Source organism: Spea bombifrons, chromosome 9 (assembly GCF_027358695.1).
Source record: "Spea bombifrons isolate aSpeBom1 chromosome 9, aSpeBom1.2.pri, whole genome shotgun sequence".
NCBI lineage: Eukaryota > Metazoa > Chordata > Amphibia > Anura > Pelobatidae > Spea > Spea bombifrons.
The window spans coordinates 11,648,414-11,670,226 of NC_071095.1; the positions used below are offsets into that span (position 1 = coordinate 11,648,414).

At 48.3% G+C, this 21,813-nt stretch overlaps 1 protein-coding gene and 1 long non-coding RNA gene across 2 annotated transcripts; one reads left to right on the forward strand and one right to left on the reverse strand.

Moving 5' to 3' along the window:
- Positions 1 to 714: 714 nt before the first annotated feature.
- On the reverse strand, positions 715 to 3,178 carry LOC128504808 (uncharacterized). Its single transcript, XR_008355490.1, has 3 exons — positions 3,141 to 3,178; positions 1,313 to 1,444; positions 715 to 766 (listed from the first exon to the last, which is right to left on the reverse strand). It is a non-coding gene; the product is annotated as an uncharacterized LOC128504808 (long non-coding RNA).
- Positions 3,179 to 3,464: 286 nt separating this feature from the next.
- On the forward strand, positions 3,465 to 21,760 carry RPS6KA5 (ribosomal protein S6 kinase A5). Its single transcript, XM_053475022.1, has 17 exons — positions 3,465 to 3,685; positions 10,628 to 10,699; positions 12,090 to 12,308; positions 14,871 to 14,986; positions 15,160 to 15,267; positions 15,918 to 16,001; positions 16,101 to 16,204; positions 16,366 to 16,516; positions 16,715 to 16,876; positions 17,376 to 17,501; positions 17,799 to 17,932; positions 18,452 to 18,545; positions 18,628 to 18,798; positions 19,376 to 19,567; positions 20,593 to 20,752; positions 21,210 to 21,373; positions 21,490 to 21,760. The coding sequence occupies exons 1-17, from the start codon at positions 3,628 to 3,630 to the stop codon at positions 21,721 to 21,723; spliced, it is 2,349 nt and encodes a 782-aa protein (XP_053330997.1). The 5' UTR covers positions 3,465 to 3,627; the 3' UTR covers positions 21,724 to 21,760.
- The last annotated feature ends 53 nt before the right edge of the window (positions 21,761 to 21,813 follow it).

Consider the following 21,813-nt stretch of genomic DNA (forward strand, 5'->3'; position numbering starts at 1 on the left):
CCTTCTACGAGCGACGCGTGAACGTCCAGAGCTCCTGTCTGACAAACACGCGCCGGGGCGAGAAACGCGTGACTCTATCTGTCTCCGCACAAGACTTTTAAATTGTGTCTTGATGTCGTCGTGCAACAAAAAAGAAAGCTCTAAATGCCTACAGCGTGCCGGGTGTTATATGAAAACAGAACCAGCCACACTGGCTGAGGGTGATAGGAGCTCAACGGATTGGTTTGAGATGCCCCTTAGGACCCAGCTTTTGCTTTGCATCCCACCAAGTGTCACGATGCCCTATTCACTATCCACTCACACGTGTGTGTCCTCCCCTGATACCCCTCTTTCCTCCTTGATGCCCGTTTTCTTGCTGGGTATGAGGGCATCACAGGGTTCTACAGCTAAAAGTGACCCCCTTGGCGGCAGGGGGTGATGTCGTGGAGCAGGTGTTGGTACATTTCTTTTGAGCAGAAACCATGGGTTTTGGGTATAGGGAAAAATATTTGGCACAAAGTGGTGGAATCAGTGGGAAAAGTCTTGTTAGTTGCTATGGTGACCGCACCACCCTTTGCGCTAGAATGTCATTTTATTCCTAACCCCTTTGTATTATACTTAATCTTATTTTTCATTCGTTATGTAGAAAAATACATCAGCTGCCCGGTGCCGACGTCCATTAAAAAACTTCTTACCTCGTAATAGAGACGTTCATTTATTTTTCACCGTATATTTTTGTAATTTATTATAAATTGAAATTATGTTTCTCGTTCTTCCACAGACAATTCTAGAAAGGAAAAAAAAAAAAAAAAAGTTTAGGGAGGTTCGGCCTCCAGTTCTCTGCACGCTGCCATAAATTATCACTTAAACCGGCAAAAAAAAAAAAAAAGATGTCTAAATTTAGGTTTTTTGAAACTCAAACCTAAACCACGTGTTTAACCCACTGTGAGCCAGCGACAGCCTACCACTAGAACTACAGGAGTTAAAGGCAAAATCTCTCGGGCAAATTAAAAAAGTGAAATTAAATGAAAGTGTTTAATACTGAAAAAAATAGAAAATAATATAAGTCTGCTGAAATCATAATCTTCTTCATTAAAATAATCAGCTGTAGGCGCCAGCAGGGATATATACTCCATGAAGAAGAGACCGATGTGTCAAATATATTTAGAAAAACATCTGAAATAACTGAAAACTCACTTTTAAAAGACAGATCCACTATTAAAAATATTACTTTTAAATTATCATTTTTTTTAAATTCAGTTTCGTGTTTATTTTCATTGCATTTCAGTCTCCAGCATATGAATAATAAATGATAAAATAAGGACACACTTACCATTCTACGCAAATGGATTCATTTTAGGGCTTTATTACGGGAATGATTCTAGGCCCTTCTTGTTGCCATTCTGTCCTGCTGCAGGAGGGGGTGGCCTTGACATTAAAGCGGATTTCCCACCGTTTTTTATTCCTAGTATCAGAGTAAAAATAAGTTTTAAAAAATATTGTGATTTTTTTTTAGAAGCCAGCTGTAGTTTTTGCCCCAAAAAATATATTGTTTTCAGCCATTTGTATGAGTTCTCACTCTGTTATCTGAGCCCCGATCTACTAAACACCCCGACTCCTTAACATACTGAAACAATAGAATGACTCGGTCTTAATCACCCAGCCAGACACTCTGACTTAAGAAAGTCTATAGAGGGACGGACTTCATTAGCATCGCCATAAAGCATCAGCTCAGTGTGGTGCTTGAGCCGGGAAAGTCACCCAAAATATCACATGACTGACAGCAAAGGCGGCTCCAGATCTACAGATAAAGAGAGTTTATTGGGACAAAATGACATAAAACCAGACATTACTGTATACAGCGCTGGGGGATTATATTATTGTATACAGCGCTAGGGGATATATTACTGTATACAGCGCTGGGGGATTATATTATTGTATACAGCACTGGGGGTTATATTACTGTATACAGCACTGGGGGTTATATTACTGTATACAGCGCTGGGGGATTATATTATTGTATACAGCGCTAGGGGATATATTACTGTATACAGCACTGGGGGATTATATTATTGTATACAGTGCTGGGGGTTATATTACTGTATACAGCGCTGGGGGTTATATTACTGTATACAGCGCTAGGGGATATATTACTGTATACAGCACTGGGGGTTATATTACTGTATACAGCGCTGGGGGATTATATTATTGTATACAGCGCTAGGGGATATATTACTGTATACAGCACTGGGGGTTATATTACTGTATACAGCACTGGGGGTTATATTACTGTATACAGCGCTGGGGGTTATATTACTGTATACAGCACTGGGGGGATATTACTGTATACAGTGCTGGGGGGTTATATTACTGTATACAGCGCTGGGGGGGTATATTACTGTATACAGCGCGTGGGGTTATATTACTGTATACAGCGCTGGGGGGTTATATTACTGTATACAGCGCTGGGGGGTTATATTACTGTATACAGGGCTCGGGGTTATATTACTGTATACAGCGCTGGGGGTTATATTACTGTATACAGCGCTGGGGGTTATATTACTGTATACAGCACTGGGGGTTATCTTACTGTATTCAGCGCTGGGGGGTTATATTACTGTATACAGCGCTGGGGGTTATATTACTCTATACAGGGCTCGGGGTTATATCACTGTATACAGCGCTGGGGGTTATATTACTGTATACAGGGCTAGGGGTTATATTACTGTATACAGCGCTGGGGGGTTATATTACTGTATACAGCGCTGGGGGTTATCTTACTGTATACAGGGCTCGGGGTTATATTACTGTATACAGCGCTGGGGGTTATATTACTGTATACAGCGCTGGGGGTTATATTACTGTATACAGCGCTGGGAGTTATATTACTGTATACAGCGCTGGGGGGTTATATTACTGTATACAGCGCTGGGGGGGTTACATTACTGTATACAGTGTTGGGGGTTATATTACTGTATACAGCGCTGGGGGTTATATTACTGTATACAGCGCTGGGAGGTTATATTACTGTATACAGCGCTGTGGGTTATATTACTGTATACAGCGCTGGGGGGTTATATTACTGTATACAGCGCTGGGGGTTATATTACTGTATACAGGGCTCGGGGTTATATTACTGTATACAGCACTGTTTAACATACCCCTCACGCAGCGAGTCTGCAAAAAAACAGCACTGACAAAAGGCGGGAATTTGTTATATAAATATATATATAGATAGCAAACATTACTAGCCAATAATCGCGCAGACACTGCTTCGATAGACCAATCAGTAGCTGGCATGCGAAGGGAGCCTGGATGACTTTGAGCAATGAAAGGCAGCCGTGCTCTGTTGACGTTTGCATAGCCCCGCCCCTTCTCGCAACCTTGGAGGTTGCAGTCCAGGGAATCTCCGGGGCGAGGGTGCGTCTGGCCCCGCCCCCCACCGAGCTGTAGCCAATGGGCGCGCTGTGTGTGTGGTGACAGATTAGGTTGTGCCTGTTCTCTGGGTGCTGGGTTGCGCCGTGCCGTGGTGCTTGGGTCCGGCGGCGGCGGAGGAGGGATTGGGCAGTGCCCGGGCAGAACGGAAGTCCTCACCCACACCCCTTACGAGCTACGGTACACAGTCGCCAGGCTTCCGCCTGTCAGGGCATGGAGGGGCCCTCCGGGGAAGGTGACCTGCTCACTGTGAAGCATGAGCTGAGAACGGGTGAGTGAAACCTACCTGCTAGTACCCAGTGCCAGCCACCTACCCGCCTGTACCCAGTGCCGGCCGCCTACCCTCCTGTACCCAGTGCCGGCCGCCTACCCTCCTGTACCCAGTGCCGGCCACCTACCCGCCTGTACCCAGGGCCGACCACCAACCCGCCTGTACCCAGGGCCGACCACCAACCCGCCTGTACCCAGTACCGGCCGCCTACCCGCCTGTACCAAGGTCCGGCCGCCTACCCGCCTGTGCCCAGTGCCGGCCACCTACCCGCCTGTGCCCAGTGCCACCTACTTCCCTGTCCTAGTGCCAGCCACCTGCTCACCCGTACCCAGTGACTACTGCCTGCCTGTACCCGGTGGCATTTGTGCCCAGTACCAACCACCTACCTGCTTGCTTTCTACCCTGCGCTAGCTACATAGCTGCCTGTACCCCGTGCCACCTGCACCCATGTGCCAGGAACCTACCTGATTGCCTGTGATCTACCTGCCTGTATCCGATGCCCACCAAACTGCCTGCTTGTTAGAAATTGCGCCTGCTCAGCGTTCCTGCCGTCCGTGCTGTTCCGTAGCCAGCGGCCGCTTTCTATTTTAATGTCATTTACTGAGTGGAATCCTGCGTTTGCAATAATTCTAAAATAGGAGACGTCTCCAGCCGCGGCCGTCCCGGGGTAAAAACAGGTTTAGGGCCGCAGAGTACTTCACAGGTGGACCTCTGGTTGGCCTGTTGCTTGCAAAGCTGTAATACAATTATATAATTGTACCCCTGCCCCCTCTGCCCAGTACCGCTGCTGCCGCCCCTGCCCAGTACCGCTGCTGCCACCCCTGCCCAGTACCGCTGCTGCCGCCCCTGCCCAGAACCGCTGCTGCCGCCCCTGCCCAGAACCGCTGCTGCCGCCCCTGCCCAGAACCGCTGCTGCCGCCCCTGCCCAGAACCGCTGCTGCCGCCCCTGCCCAGAACCGCTGCTGCCGCCCCTGCCCAGAACCGCTGCTGCCGCCCCTGCCCAGAACCGCTGCTGCCGCCCCTGCCCAGTTCCGCTGCTGCCGCCCCTGCCCAGAGCCGCTGCTGCCGCCCCTGCCCAGAACCGCTGCTGCCGCCACTGCCCAGTACCGCTGCTGCCGCCCCTGCCCAGTACCGCTGCTGCCGCCCCTGCCCAGTACCGCTGTTGTCTGCCCAGAACCGCTTCTACTCCCTGCCCCCTCTTCCCAGTACCGCTGCTGCTGCCCCTTCCCAGTACCGCTTCTACCCCCTGCCCAGTGCATGGTACCATTGCATTCCACTCCCTACTCCCAGCACCGACTGCCCCCCAACATCGGGCAGCATCCCCTTATCACACCAGGGCAGGGCACTTTAGGTACTTATTTCTTTTGTCAGGTAAAGCTCCAGGCTGTAGATTAATACCCCGGTCTCTTATATTCAGGTCAGCATGTGGCGGGCCGTGTGCCTCCGGGGGGCGCCTGTCCTGTCCTTCCGGCAAGTGCCAGGAATCTCTCATTGTGCCGCTTGGCACCGTCGGGCGCCCCGTTTTCTCCGGCCGTCTGAACAGGCGATTGCCGCTCGTAGCCGGCTCCTCGCTTCACTGACCTACAAAAAGCGGGCCGATCATACAAAAGGCGTCGTCGTCAGCGGTTACTTCATCCGCCGCGTGCAGCCGCCGCGCTTTCTCCTCTATTACGCGCTTCGTGACTTTTTTTCTAACATTTTTTTCTTTTGTGAATCTAACGGCTGGGGGGGGGTGTTACGTGGCAAAAGTGGTCCTTTTTTCCTTAATCAGTCGTTGGTCTCGTCTTAGATTCAGGAGCCGTATGTCTACCCCATGCGTGTTTAAATCCTCTCACTGTATTACCCTCTACCACCCCTGCCTGGAGGCTGTTCCACTTATCCACCACACTTCCCTCACCCGCTCCTTCTCCCATGTATAGAGATAGCACTGTCGCTCCCAAAACATCTGTTTGCCCCCAAGCATCAGCACCCACCCTCTCTAGAAGACTTAATGACCCCTATCAGCAGAGCTGCAGCTTCGGACTGTATCTTCAGTACAGGAAGCCTCACTTTGGTATTTGTTTCCTTCTTGTATGTTCTGGAATGCCGTAATTAATCGGGTTTTCAAACAATACGCAAACTCAGATGGGGAGGAATTAACGTCTTATAAATAAGGTGTCGCGGGGTAAACGGGGCGCGTTTAGCCGAAACAGCCGGGAAACTTTATTTGCTTTCTTTTCCCTTTTATTATTTTATTTAAATGAAAATGTAAATTATTTGGGATAAATCCACAGAGAGCAGCGTGGATGCATGACTGTACTTGAAAGAGCTGGGGTTGGGCAAAGGGGCAAATGCATGTAGGGGGGATTCAGAATTTGAACGGGGGGGGCACCATGAAGAGTTAAAGGGACCCCTCGGCTGCCATGTGCATTAACGTGCGTATGATGGCTGGAGTGTCCCTTTAAACCGGCCGGCCTGACGTCCGTCTATTTGTCGCCTGCGTTGCTTTTGGGTGAATAAGCTGCATATTCATGCTTTTTATAAATAGGAATCTATCTTCACGTCTGGGGAGGATTTAAAAGATTTAAGAGGATCCGCTTTTGTTCTCCGTCTTCCCAGAAGTATCGGTTTGGGGGAGCGGAGTGTCTGTGAGGGATTAGCGATCTGGACGGTAACGCGGGGTTATTCGCTGCGGAAGGGCCGTAGGGGGCCATCGGTGCGCAGATACCGGGGGCCGTTTAGGGAAGCGCTGTGGGCACGGAACGTTCCCGGTTTAGCAGAACGTTTAAACCGGGCAGAAGAGATTCATTTTAATTTACGAGCTCGTCGGAGCCCCCGGGGGGGGGGGTTGAAACGCGTCGCCGCCTGCGCTTTTTACACATATTTTTCCCATGTTTTAAGCTCTGCTGGCTGAATTATTATGGAATTCACCAGAGGGGATGAACGTGATGATAATTCATGTTCCCGCCATACTGAGGATCCAATACCATTTTCAGACGTTCTGCCGTCTCCGAATCTCACTCTCTCTTCACTCTTTTTTTATTATTATTTTATTTATTTATTTTTTTAGAATAATGTTGGCCGTTTTCAGATACTTCACTGTCACCCCCGACATCTGCAAATCAGTAAATCTGGATGATTGTTAAATTATAACCGGGTTTCATAATAATCTGGAGCCTCCTTATCCTCCAGAGCAATAATATATTATATACACCACTGTTGAAAAGCTTGGGGTCAATGAGCTGTTTTCACAGACTTGGATCAACGAACACAACGTGCCATTGGAACACAGGAGTGATGGGAGTGATAAAGGGCCGTTGGAACACAGGAGTGATGGGAGTGATAAAGGGCCATTGGAACACAGGAGTGATGGGAGTGATAAAGGACCATTGGAACACAGGAGTGATGGGAGTGATAAAGGGCCATTGGAACCCAGGAGTGATGGGAGTGATAAAGGGCCATTGGAACACAGGAGTGATGGGAGTGATAAAGGGCCATTGGAACACAGGAGTGATGGGAGTGATAAAGGACCATTGGAACACAGGAGTGATGGGAGTGATAAAGGACCATTGGAACACAGGAGTGATGGGAGTGATAAAGGGCCATTGGAACACAGGAGTGATGGGAGTGATAAAGGGCCATTGGAACACAGGAGTGATGGGAGTGATAAAGGGCCATTGGAACACAGGAGTGATGGGAGTAAAGGGCCTCTGTACGCCTATGAAGAGATTCCATTAGAAATCAGCTATTTCCGGCTACAATAGTCATTTACAACATTAACCCCGTCTGCTCTGGATTTCTTATCCATTTCATGTTTTTTTTTTTTTTTTAATGGACAAAATGTGCTTTTCTTTCAAAAACAAGGACATTTCTCTGTGACCGCAAACATCTGAACGTTCGTGTTAATGGATATCTTTTTTTTTTTTTTTTATTTTATTTATTTTAGCCATTGTTAAAATCTCCGGAAACGCATAAATCGACCAGCGCACGACAAGTCAAAATCCAGTTTTATTTAGAACACTAAAAAGTTCCAAGTACAGTAAAAAAAAAAAAAAAAAAAAAGCCGAATGATAGAAACCTGCCTGACGTGTTTTGCTCGTAGGGAGCTTATTCATAAACCGTGGCCAGAGAAGCGGAGATTAAATGGGGTGTGTTAGCCGGCGAGCGGACCGATGACTGCACAGAATGCTTTATAATGAACCCTAACCGTCGGAGTATTTCTTCAAAGATGAAAAATCACACGTCTGAGGTAGAAGCTGCAGCGCTGCAGCTACAGCTGCCCTTCTGACAGTTCTTATCACTGATTGGATGCTTGAAGCATCTCCTGTGTGGCATATAGGGAGGGAGAGGGGCAAATTCCTTGGGGGGGGGGATTCCGTAGACAACAAACCACCAAAACTTAAGGAAGCCCACGTGTACATGCGATGTCTCCAGTGTCCCTTTAAATCAGTCCCTATCCAATGAACTTTGGGTAAGGAATCTGTGGAATTTGGGCAGAATGTATGGAAAGGCATTCAGGATTTCGGAAAATATACAGTTGTTTATAGAGGAATCTGCTTCGAGAGTTTGCTGTCTTGGAAGAGGCTCAAAAAAAAATAGCCCCATGGGCCGTATCGAGGGCTTAAGGGTTGGAAACTGCGGACTCTACAACTCTCATCACGCTTGGCCGCAGCGCGGACTGGGTTTTTCGCCTGTTTCGTTTCCCCCGCGTGATAAGCCTCGCTCTGCAGACAAATTCTTGTGCAATCTCTGCAAGAAAGAGCGAGCCGATCTGTTTGTAGCAGAAGAAAAGGAAGTTGTTAAAGGAGCTTTTATCGTGAAATCGGGGAGGAAACAGATCTATTCCCGAGGCCCGCGCACAGAGCTTGCCTTGAATCTGCCACTCTGAAAGGGCATTCGTCCCACTTGCTTCGGTTTCTGGCCGGTGTAGGCGAAAGAATGAAATTTTTAACGATATTTCAACCATTCAGTGATTTTTGCCAACAAAGGAAAGCCCCCCCCTGCCTCTGATTTGGTGTCTCTGATTAGAATCCCCCCCCCCGATGCCCCTCTCTCCTCCCCAGATGCCCCTCTTTTCTAGGAGGTGAGAATGTTTGCTGGGTATGAGGGTATTGCAGGGTTCTACGGCCCTAAAAGCCCCGATAATGTGTATAGAAACAGCAGGGAACAGCTTTATAAATTAAACGGGGGAAATAAACCCCATTATTCTTCCTCTAAATGCCCCACTGAGTTACACAAATACCCCGCAACAGGGCACAAAGTCACGTACAAAGTCTCAGTAGACCCCACCCCCAGCCACACCCCTAACCACACCCCTTTAAGATAAAGTACCCCTAGTTCGTCAACTTGGGACCAACTAGCTGTACAACTACCATCACCTTCAGCCAACGCTCAGCGCTTCGGCTCGCTCGCCCTGCTTTTACCCTGCGGCTGCTGTAAGGTGGGCTCGCTGGCCGTTTTTCCGCGCAGGTTGCCGGCCTCCAGCGTGGCTCGGTGGCTGCCGCACCTTTTAACGTATGGGTGCATTTCCAGGGCAGCGGGTTCAGGGAGGGAGGGAGACGAGCCGTTCTACTGCCTACCAGGGCGTTCAGAAACGTATAATTACCCCACGTATCTGCCTATTTATAACTTCAGAGAGCGGCCGGGAAGTTACCTCGGTGAGATGAACCTGACGTTCCTCCTGCGCTTATGAAATCCTTCGGAGGCGATTTAATGCGTGTGACGGACGTTTCCCTTTAAATGATCTATGGGCAGATTTCTGATGCATGGAGCGATTCTACAGAAGCCCCCCAAGCTTTTGCCCCTCCCCCCCCTACCCCTAGGCTTGTATACGCAGACTATAGCAAGCCCTGGGACTGCCTCGCACACCGGTTTCAGGGGGTCTAGCGAGACCCCCGTGCGCATGTTCAGAAAGCCCTCCTGTTAACTTCATTGGGAGGACAAAAAAGGGACTGTGGAGAAGCCAGGAAGCTGCAGCTTCTCCTAAAGGTAACACCGTTTCAATTAATAACCACTGAACGGACTTGGATACGAATGAAGGGCGCGTCAGGCCGCTCAGAAAGTAAGGAAGTATCCTTAAAATAAAATACTTTGTATCCATAACATATAAATAGGACACAGAATATCCAGATATAAATCAGGGTTCCTCCCAGTATTGCCAGTAAAAAGAAAAGGATTCTGCCTGGAAGTAGTTAATTTGCATATTGGGCAAATTGTAATGATGTAATGTAATGACGTCACAGGGGGAAGAGGCTGATGGATATTTTTTCCTCCCCATCTCTATATGTTCCTGAGATTTCCCTAGCATGATGCGGGGACTTTGTTTTATTCTCTATACACCGGCCCAAAGCGCAGCCCCCCCCCCCCCGGCGAGCGTTACTGCTGCAAGCTGGGCTCTCACGCCCCGCGCATGTTCAGCTTTTTGGATATTGCATATTTTAGAATATAAACGCGTGTTAACCAGAGAATCTCTCAGGTTTTTTTATTGATTTTTTTTAAGGTTTTTTTTTATTTTATTTTTTTACAGAGCGTCAGTAATTCGGGCCGTTTTCTGCGTTTCCGGAGCCTGGATCGCAGCCTTGTTTTCCTGCTCATCGCACATTCTGTGTTAGAACACCCTGTACCCGTCTCACCCTTTTGTCGGCGAATGCTGATATTTTAGCATTTTTATTTAATGAGCCGCCTGGTACGCGCTGAACGGCAGAGCTTTCCTATTATCTAAAGACAAAACGCGTACCTAATAAGCATCGTCCCCCCCCCGGCGCCCCGGGAAAAGCACAAAAACACACAAATACAAAAAGCACCATTAAAACTGATTAGCATTCCGGGGATTGATTTCCTTTTTTTATGTTTTTTTTATTTTTATGGATTAGATGTATTTGACTTTTTTTTTGTCTCTGATTTGAAGTATATGTGATGAAGTAACCGCACGACTGCATTCTTTTTTTTTTTTTTTTTTTACAGCGAACTTGACCGGACACGCAGAAAAGGTGGGAATTGAAAACTTTGAGCTCTTGAAGGTTCTCGGAACAGGAGGTACGATCTTTGTATGAGTTGTGAAGCGTCGGCATTCTATATTTATATGTTATTTATACGAATTTTGGTCAAAGAGCCGCGCGTTCTCAGATAAAACGGCCTTCGTGGGATGTATGTAGGACACGGATGTATGTAGGACACGGATGTATGTAGGGCACTGATGTATGTAGGACACGGATGTATGTTGGACACTGATGTATGTAGGGCACTGATGTATGTAGGACACGGATGTATGTTGGACCTATACACGCAGCTTCAGAGAAAGCTCTGGATTTATTTCCTGGAATCTTCTGTTTTTGTTACTAAAAAAAGAACGTTTTCAGGGTTACGTTACGAGGTATTAATAACAGGAGGGCTTTCAGAACGCGAGGAGCCTTTCTAAGAAACCGGCTGCAGGGAGAGCTGTTAACGAGAAGAACGTTGGACCCGGAAGTGAATGTAGAATGGGTTCTCTCCGCTCCCCTCTGGTATAGGAAGGGTTGCCGTGGGTTTCGGGGTATATTGTTGGATTAGGGGTCAGGATACTGGGGCGACCCGTGGATTCACTTCTCATAAAGCCGTGCTGATTGGCTTACGGCTCCCCCGCTGAGATAGCGCTTTATACTGGTGGAAACTGGTTTTGGGTTTAGGATCTCGGGGCTTCGTTTAGGGAACTCGAAAAGGTAAAGTCGCTGCGGCTGAGCGGCGTTACACAATCCCCAGCGCGGAACTTCCCGCTTCGGTTATCTGCAAGACAGGATAGAAACTGTGCCGGCAGATCGGCCCCATTCGGCCCCCGCCTAGTCACCCATTTCTCCTACCAACCTTAATCAGTCGTTGGTCTCGTCTTAGATTCAGGAGCCGTATGTCTATCCCATGCATGTTTAATACCCTCACTGTATTACCCTCTACCACTTCTGCTGGGAGGCTGTTCCACTTATCCACCACCCTCTCAGTAAAGTAAAACTTCTTGTTCTAACGTTTCTCCTGTTCTCCCTGCTCGTGTACGGGGGTTTCAGACGCACGGCCTGTACTTCCTCTCCAGCAGTTTGAAATGTTAGGGTTTTTTTAGGAGTTTTAAACTAAAATATCCAGCGAAATCAGCAAAAATAACAGGGCAGGGATGTATAAAGCCGGTCAGAGCAGAGGAGGGTGCTTTGGTCACTTTTTAACCCCCTAAGGACAATGGGCAGTCCCTAAACCCATTGAAAACAATGCATTTTATGCCCGTACATGTACAGGCTTTGTCATTAAGGGGTTAACCCACCGTGATCTGAACCATTTAATCGTTTCTGATTTAAAATAAAATCGAATTCATGGCTTGCCGTATAACCTGCTCCTGATTTATTATTAAGCTCTGTGGCTGGTTTCTGGGTGACGATAAAAACCCTTCTTCTTGTCTCGGCGGCAGCTTACGGCAAAGTGTTCCTGGTGCGGAAGGTCAGCGGCCACGACTCCGGGAAGCTTTATGCTATGAAGGTGTTGAAGAAGGCGACCATCGTGCAGAAAGCCAAGACCGCCGAGCACACCAGGACCGAGAGGCAAGTCCTGGAGCATATTAGACAGTCTCCTTTCCTGGTCACGCTCCATTACGCCTTCCAGACAGACACAAAACTCCATCTCATACTGGGTAAGGAGCTTATCGCGGAACAAAGTGTTAATGCAGCGGCCTGGGGGCTGATAATCGGTGCGGGATATCACCGGGGGGGGGGCTGATAATCGGTGCGGGATATCACCGGGGGGGGGGCTGATAATCGGTGCGGGATATCACCGGGGGGGGGCTGATAATCGGTGCGGGATATCACCGGGGGGGGGCTGATAATCGGTGCGGGATATCACCGGGGGGGGGGTGATAATCGGTGCAGGATATCCCCGGAGCCACGCGAGGATAGTACCTAACATGAGTGTGAGTGAGTGAGTGAGTGAGTGTGTGGATTTTATATATATATATATATATATATTATTGCTTTTTCAGCCTCTGTTGCGGATGTTTCCTCCCCAACTGATTTATCGCCGTATAGAGGAAACGTAAAAGATAAAGAAATGATACATTTTGTGTGTTACCGAATCTGATCATCTAGACCGGTAAATGCGACGGTAAAAGCTTCAGAAACAAAGACTCTGCCTCTGGCTGCTGTACTGGGGGCCGAGATATTCGACCCCCAAACCTTGCAGCGTCCCTATAGAGCGTGGGTACCCGACGAGGTGGGTTTGTGCGCGAGGAAGAGCTTTGCTGTGTTTTCTGCCCTCTCTGGGATGTAGAGGGTTAAGCGGAGATTAGCCTGGGGTTTTCAGCGGCGGGTGGACACGCGGGGACCGGCTGCACGTACGGCGGCACAGTCACCTTTTATCTTTGCGTATTATTTCCCTGGTTCCCCTCTTATTAATTATTGTTTTACAAATTTGAATAGCTACACGAAGACATGCGCAGCCTCGCTCTGTGGGACATTCTTCTGCTTTCAGTGTCTGTGGCGAAGCTGCCCTAAAGCCCCGTGGTCTAAATATCAATAAATATAACAGAAACCCCATTTATAGAGCCGTAAACATGTGGGTCCCTTCTCATTTAGTAGCTTTGCACGCTCTCCACCTGCTTGTCTGCCTATTGTGTTTTAAGGCTATATATATATATATATATATATATATATATATATATATATATATATATATATATAAATATATATATATATATGTATAATAATAATATATATAATAAATATAAATCTCTCTCTCTCTCTCTCTATATTATAATAATAAAATATATATATATATATATATATATATATGTGTATAATAATATATATATAATAATAAATATAAATCTCTCTCTCTCTCTATATATATATATATTATAATAATAAAAAAATATATATGTATAATAATAATAATATATATAATAATAATAAATATAAATCTCTCTCTCTATATATATATATATATTATAATAATAAAAAATATATGTATAATAATAATAAAATATATATAATAATAAATATAAATATCTATATATATATATTATAATAAAAAAATATAATAATAAAAAAAAATATATATGTATAATAATAATAAAATATATTTAATAATACATATAAATATCTCTCTCTCTCTCTCTCTCTCTCTCTATATATATATATATATATATATATATTATAATAATAAAAAAATATAATAATAATAAAAAAATATAATAATTAAAAAAAAATATATATAAAGAGGACATTATTCCCGAGTTACCCGTATTGTTTGCCTCTTGCCCGTGGGGTCTCTTTAGTTTACTTGTTTAAGGTTTTTTTTACTCTTTAGTACTTTTCTGCCGTTCTGCAGACTAAGAGAACTTTCCGCCACATCACGATTCCGCTCTCCTGGTATTTTAAGCCGCCTGGAAGGTCTCGGCACGAGTGTTTATCCGTAGCCGTGGGCTAAAAGCCAAAGGACTCGTGCCAGTTAATGAGCTCATTTACTAACTCGGTGTAACATTTACTGCGAGGCCCGGGATCGCTCCGTTCTGTCTTTAATGGAAACGCCAAAAAACGTCAGACGCCGGCCAAGGCGGAATATTTTTTTTGGGGGGGGATATCACGGGATGGGGGGGATATGAAGATGTTTTGGGGTCCGGAGGGTAGCGAGTGACTACGTGGTCTGGTCATACTTTGAATAAAATGCATGTCTTTCCGAGCACAGAAAGCGTCTGGTAAAGGGGACTTGGGACCCTCGTATCGCGCAGAAATAGTTTTATTGGTCAGATTTTAGCTCCGGATTCCTTTTTTCGTTCTCTGTGTATTTACTGACACTTTGTGATTTATTCATTTGGGTTCATTTGTTTCAGTAAAAGTACAGAAGTAGCCAATCTTATTGATTGACTGATTAAGGTTTGAGTCGTTACAGCAGGAGAAACGGCCGACTAGACGGGGGCCGGATGGGGGCCGATCTGCCGGCAGGGTCTAAATTTCAGTGGACAGTAACTGCCCGGGCAAAAGATCCCCCCGGGAAAATGTCTTCCCTTTCCAGATGAGCCGCGTCTTCTCTTCCCTCTCTTTCCGGGAATGATGTTTGCTGCCGGGGGCGCCGGGAGCCGCCGGCTAACGTTCTCCGCATGCCTGCGCCGTGGGAACGCGTGTTATGGTTTCCGTGTTGATCGTGCGGTGTGTGCATCGCGCATGCTTCGCACTGAGCCTGTCCCTTTAACTCCTTGCAGATTATATTAACGGAGGGGAGCTCTTCACCCATCTCTCCCAGCGCGAGAAGTTCACCGAGGAGGAGGTGCGGATATATATCGGGGAGATCGTGCTGGCGCTCGATCATCTGCACAAGGTCAGACTGTTTCTCCTCTCCCTTCTTATTTCTATTGATTAGACTGTAAGCTCTTGTGGCGTTAGCGTTGAGTGCTCTACTGGATACATGAACATATGTTTCTTTGGCATTATTCCTCCCCTTTAAACATAAGCCCCCGAAGCTGTATGTTTTATGCTTTTTTTTTTCTCCAGCTCGGGATCATTTATCGGGATATAAAACTTGAAAATATTCTGTTGGATTCCAGCGGCCACGTGGTTCTCACGGACTTCGGACTCAGTAAAGAGTTTCTGACGGATGAGGTAAGATGGCGGGACGCGCGGCGGGGTCTCCAGGAGCAATCCGGAGTCTCAGATTTTACGGATACGTTTGTAGCAACCGTCGGAATATTTCAGAGCCGAACGCTGCTTTTTCCGCCCCAGAGAGACCGGGATAATCCAAGTGTGGGAAGCGTTCAGAAAATGTTAGCGTGACATCGAGACGTTTCATGTAATGACTTGGGGATGTTAATTAAAGACACTCCGCATGTCCGGCCCGGGGGAGAGAAGAGAGAGGGGGACGGGAGAGAGAAGAGAGGGGGGGGCGACGGGAGAGAACGCTACAACAGGAGACCGGAATCTAACACTAGAGGATCAGAGACTGAGATGGAACGGAAGGGAGTTTTACTTTACTGAGAGGGTGGGAAATAAAGGGAGCAGCCCCCCAGCAGCAGTGGTAGAGGTTAATCTACTTGGGAATTTAAACATGGGAGATGCACAAGGACTGTCGTGGATATCAGTGCCGGACTGGTGACGGTCGGGCTGTTTTTTGTTTTGCTGTTTCTGTGCATTATTTTTGCAGTTAGTGTTTTTTGTGTTATAGTCGCGGTTACAGCTTCTCCGCACTCAGATTTTTCTTTTTGTTATGTTTCTTATTTGTTTTTAGAGGAAATGAACCGTTTCTTTGCTTTTAGAATGAAAGAACGTACTCCTTCTGCGGGACGATAGAATACATGGCGCCGGAGATAGTCCGAGGAGGGGACTCCGGCCATTATAAGGTACCGCTTTCGCCCGCGCCGCCTTTTAAAGCGTCAGAACGGTATGACGGTGTGTAGTGAGCATGCGCGGTGACCGGCAGGGCACTCGGTCTCTTTCAGGCCGTGGACTGGTGGAGTTTAGGCGTTCTGGCGTACGAGCTGCTCACCGGAGCCTCACCTTTCACGGTGGACGGGGAGAAGAACTCTCAGGCCGAAATCTCCAGGTAAACCGCGCTGTCCGTCCGACGAGGATCTCCCCCCGAAAGACAAACGGCCGGCGCGCTTACAGAGCGGCTTCCGCTGTGTTTAGTGATAAAAAGTGTTAAATTGGGCAAAGCAGCGGGAACGGCGACTTCATATACGTTTGTGTGCTGGTTTTATTAAGGAGGATATTAAAGAGCGACCCTCCTTACCCTGAAGAAATGAGCGACGCGGTGAGAGATCTGATTCAGCGTCTTTTACGGAAAGATCCAAAGAAGCGGCTGGGCTGCGGGCCGGAGGGGTCCGGGGAAATCAAAAAGCACTGTTTCTTTGAGGTGGGTACGCGGCTGGAGTTTCAGTCCGAGGCGGTTCCTGTTATACGCATTCTGTCCGGGTCGACGCATTGTGTTTGGGATCCGTGAATCATTGCCGGTTATTTCCAGACATCGCGTGATTTATTGCCGGTATTAGAAAAGAATTTGGTTTGCAACCTTTTTTTATTTCAGTTTTTTTTGTTGTTGCTGGTTTCGCAGAGCATTAACTGGGACGATCTGGCTGCTAAAAAGGTTCCGGCCCCGTTCCGGCCGGTGATTAAGGATGAGCTGGATGTGGGGAATTTTTCCGAGGAGTTTACGGACATGGACCCCACGTATTCTCCCGCCGCCCTGCCGATGAACGCCGACCGCATATTTCAGGTACTTGGCAAAAAAAAATGTAGCAACATCGACATTTTAAGGGAACATGATCAGAGTCTCTGGACAGTAACCGGGCTTCACGGGGTCGTGACCTTCCGCATCACGCCGGGGGTCCTGACAGACCCCGTAGCAGACATTTGTGTTACTGGCGGCTGGGATCGGTGTGTTGGGATCTTGGTGTCGCCCCTCGCCAGCCGTACCCGATCTCCATGCTGCTGCACCTCCTTCCAGCCCGGCTTGGCGTATTCATGGTTGGGGGTCCCTTATTTATTATATCCTCCGGGCTCCTCCAGGGCAGGCGGCTGCGGTGGGGGTCCGTTCAATCTGTATTAAACCGGACGGTCTGATAACTCAACAACTCGACGAGACGGCTGAGAGTAGTGGGGGTCCGAGTAATCACTGCTTGCCTCCTCTAGGGGCATCTTTCACTATAATGATATATTTTGATGTTTCCGGAATCCCGTAAGATTGTGATGTCGGGATTGTGTTTCTGTCGCAGGGATATTCCTTCGTGGCGCCTTCCATCCTGTTCAAGCCGAACGCCGCTATAGCCGACCCCATCCAGTATCACCTCGGCGTGGAGCGTCCCGGGGTCACCACCATCGCCAGGAGCGCAATGATGAAGGTTCTTATATTCAGCAAAAGAATCGCCATTCATAGAAAGAAAATACAAACCATTACGCCTGGTTTTTTTCTTAATCAGTCGTTGGTCTCGTCTTAGATTCAGGAGCCGTATGTCTATCCCATGCATGTTTAATACCCTCACTGTATTACCCTCTACCACTTCTGCTGGGAGGCTGCTCCACTTACCTACCACGCTCTAAGTAAAGTAAAATGTCCCTTGTGTACTTTTAAGTTCCTTTACGTGTATAAATGTGTTCCTCGGTTACCCGTTCATCTAATACTCTGCGCTTCCTGGCAGGACTCCCCGTTTTATCAGCACTACGAGCTGGATCTGAAAGAACAGCCGCTGGGCGAAGGAAGCTTCTCTATCTGTCGAAAATGCTTGCACAAAAAAACAAACCAGGAGTTTGCCGTAAAGATCATCAGCAAGCGGTATGTTACCCCGAGGGTGTGCGTATCGGGATGTTACCCCGAGGGTGTGGGTATTACCCTCTACCACCTCTGCTGGGAGGCTGTTTCACTTATCTCCCACCCTCTCAGTAAAATAGAACTTCCTTCCGTTCCATCTCAGTCTCTGATCCTCTAGTGTTGGGTTATGACCTCTTGTTGTAACTTTTCTCCTCCTTTAAGATAAACTTCCCTCCCTTTATGTAGTTAAATGTCTCCCATCCCGTCTCTCGCGTCTTTCCTCCGAGCCGGACTTATCGAGATCTCTTAAAACAAATGAGAAATAAATCATCCGCTGCAGGAACGATTCCGGTAATGGAACCGGTGTCTCAACTCAGTGTCCGCCTAAGGGGGTCTCACGCCATCATTGATGACCTCCGTGTCGGTATTGGAACATTTAACGTGTAACAATGTAGCAATCCATAGGCTGTTAATAACCAAAAATACCCAAAAACCCACTCTTTTAGCTTAAAACATCGCCGTTGTTCTTGTTATTTGTTTTAGGTTGGAAAGCAACACCCAGAAAGAGATAACGGCCCTAAAGCTTTGTGAAGGACACCCCAACATAGTGAAGTTATACGATGTTTACCATGACCAGGTACCCCCTCGTCTGCATGGTTCCGGGGGGGCTCGCGGGTTCATTTATATCCCGGATTTATTCGTGGAACGTTTCTTTGCAGCTTCACACGTTTCTAGTGATGGAATTACTGAAAGGAGGAGAGCTGTTTGAAAGAATCAAGAAAAAGAAGCTGTTCAGCGAGTCTGAAGCCAGTCACATCATGCGCAGGATGGTGTCCGCCGTCAGCCACATGCACGACGTGGGGGTCGTTCACAGAGATCTGAAGCCGGAGGTATCTCCGCAAACCCTTATCTCACTCCGGTGGAGGGCCTGCCGTGGCTACCCCTGGGGCCCTGGGGAGAGCCTGCCGTGGGGCCCGGTGGAGAGTCTGCCGTGGCGACCCCTGGGGCCCGGGGGAGAGCCTGCCGTGGGGCCCGGTGGAGAGTCTTCCGTGGTGACCCCTGGGGCCCGGTGGAGAGCCTGCCGTGGGGCCCGGGGGAGAGCCTGCCGTGGGGCCCGAGGGAGAGCCTGCCGTGGGGCCCGGGGGAGAGCTTGCCGTGGGGCCTGGTGGAGAGCCTGTGGTGGCGACCCCTGGGGCCCGGTGGAGGGCCTGCCGTGGGGCCCGGTGGAGGGCCTGCCGTGGGGCCCGGTGGAGGGCCTGCCGTGGGGCCCGGTGGAGGGCCTGCCGTGGCACCCCCGTTTTTCACAATGTTTAGGAATTCCATAAACAGGAAGCTGTTGTTTTGTTTAACGCCGATACAAATTCTGTTTGTTTCAGTAAAGAATGTCCCGAAACCACTGTTATTAAGACAAATTCCGGAGAAATCCGCTCGCTGATCTTACCCGTTTTTTTTTTTTTCTCCTTCTAGAATTTCCTTTTCACGGATGAAAGTGAGAACTCCGAAATAAAAATTATCGATTTTGGGTTTGCTCGTTTAAAGCCACCTGACAACCAGCCCCTTAAAACCCCCTGCTTTACCCTCCATTACGCGGCCCCCGAGCTGCTGACTGCCAGCGGCTACGATGAATCATGTGACCTGTGGAGCCTGGGGGTCATTCTGGTGAGTAAAGGGGGGGGCTTTTCCATTCTTGTTATGTAGATAATATGTATCGGTCCACACACTTCAACACAATCCTCTCCCGTCCGTCAGTCAAATGGATAACTTATAACCCTTTGGACAGCGCTGCGGAGCATGACGGCGATATATAAATAATAATACACATTGTACAGCGCTGCGGAGTATGACGGCGCTATATAAATAATAATAATAACACATTGTACAGCGCTGCGGAGTATGACGGCGCTATGTAAAGCAATAATAATACACATTGTACAGTGCTGCGGAGTATGACAGCGATATATAAATAATAATAACACACATTGTACAGCGTTGCAGAGTATGACGGCGATATATAAATAATAATAACACATTGTACAGCGCTGCGGAGTATGACGGCGATATATAAATAATAATAACACACATTGTACAGCGCTGCGGAGTATGACGGCGATATATAAATCAATAATAAATGCACGACAAGGCGAGAGATGGCAGCTTTGAATTTAAGCTTATGTCCCATTCTTCGTTTTTTTTGGTTAATCTTCTCCGGCTGGTTTTGGGGAAGTCTCTGGTTTCGCTGAGCGTCGGATCGCGTTGTGAATGCTGTACAGCTGGTCCTTTTCTCCTTTTCGATGGGGGTGTGTGGGGGGGATTTGCATTTCAGGAAACGGTAGTAACCGCCGGCCTTTTAACCCCTCTCGTCCCAAAAAGCTCAGAGGACACCAGATGCCGACGCTGGGCCGCTGCCAGCAAACGCTGTGTTTACTGCCTCGTTTACGAAAGCAGCCGCTGAATGAATTCCGCTTGCCGTAGATATACCCCGTGCTTTGCCTTGTAGCTTCCACAAATACCTGATTGTGTAGGTAGATGCCTTCCATGTCACCAGGACGTTGGGGGCTTTAACCCCCCCCCGGGACAGGACTGTAAAGCAGCCGTTTAGCATTTATTAGGCCGCGTTATATGTGATTATTACGTCTCTCGGGGGAGAGTCGGCTGTACTCAGGGTGTCGTCTCTGCTTTGCCAGTACACCATGCTGTCGGGGCAGGTGCCGTTCCAGTGCCAGGAGAAGACTGTGCTGTATGCCAGCGCTGAGGACATCATGAGGAAGATAAAACAGGGAGACTTCTCTTTCGAAGGCGAAGCCTGGAAAAACGTGTCTCAGGAGGCCAAAGATTTGATACAAGGTAAAATAATACGTTCAGAATGAGAGCCGGGCGCCGTAGTTGGTGGGTTTTTCCCGACGGGGTACTGCGGGTCCGGGTGGCGGGTCTGGAGAGATAGCGGGTCATGCTCCGCGTCACTGGGTGCAGATCTCCATTTGTTCAACCGGCCCATTTACACCATGGTGGTCCGTGTCTAACCAGCGCACCCTCCGTGGTATCTCCCCTATGTCACAAAGCCCCAGAATATGATGTCGTGTCCTCGCTGTCCTTGGGGTAGATCCTGTGGGGCAGCCGGGGATGGCCGCCTCGGGTAAAGCTTACGTTAGTGACCCCCATACATACAGCGCTGGGCTTCTCAAGCTTCGGGTGGAAACCGCCGAGGTTGTGTTGGTGGGATTCTGGTGGATTTGGGGGGGGGGGGTTTGCGCGATGGCTGCGCGGAGGGTCCAATGCACCTGATAACGCTGTCTCCCTTCAGGGCTTCTCACAGTGGACCCAAACAAAAGAATCAAGATGTCCACGTTACGATACAACGAATGGCTTCAGAACGGCAGCCAGCTGTCTTCCAACCCTCTGATGACCCCCGACATTCTGGGCTCCGCGGGGGCCACCGTAAACACGCATGTGAAAGCCACGTTTCACGTAAGAATATTTCATTTGGTTTTAAAGGCTTCCCTAGATTTACAGACTTGTCGCGCATGTGTCAGCAACATTGTACCCACCAAGACCCCCCCCCATGACGTATTTTATCTCTGCAGGCCTTCAATAAGTTCAAGCGGGAGGGTTTTCTGCTTCAGAACGTGGACAAAGCGCCGCTGGCCAAGCGCAGGAAGATGAAGAAGACCAGCACGAGCACCGAGACGCGGAGCAGCTCCAGCGAGAGCTCCCACTCTTCCCACTCGCATGGTAAAACGTCCCCCTCAAAGAACCTGCACCCGGCCAACCCCACCGAGAGCAATAACCCCGACGCCATCTTCCAGTTCACCGAGTAGACGAGCCGCCGGGCCGCCGCTTCTAACCAACCAAAAACCTGCGCTCCTGATCCTCGCGCCGCGGGTTTCCCGAGCGGCCTCCCATCCGCC

Bases quoted from the DNA above. Each gene is read 5' to 3' on its own strand.
- RPS6KA5 (XM_053475022.1), top strand. From the start codon at position 3,628: ATGGAGGGGCCCTCCGGGGAAGGTGACCTGCTCACTGTGAAGCATGAG. The intron at 10,700-12,089 runs GTACGATCTTTG...TCTCGGCGGCAG, and splicing joins GAAGGTTCTCGGAACAGGAG to CTTACGGCAAAGTGTTCCTG. The intron at 19,568-20,592 runs GTGAGTAAAGGG...CTGCTTTGCCAG, and splicing joins GGAGCCTGGGGGTCATTCTG to TACACCATGCTGTCGGGGCA.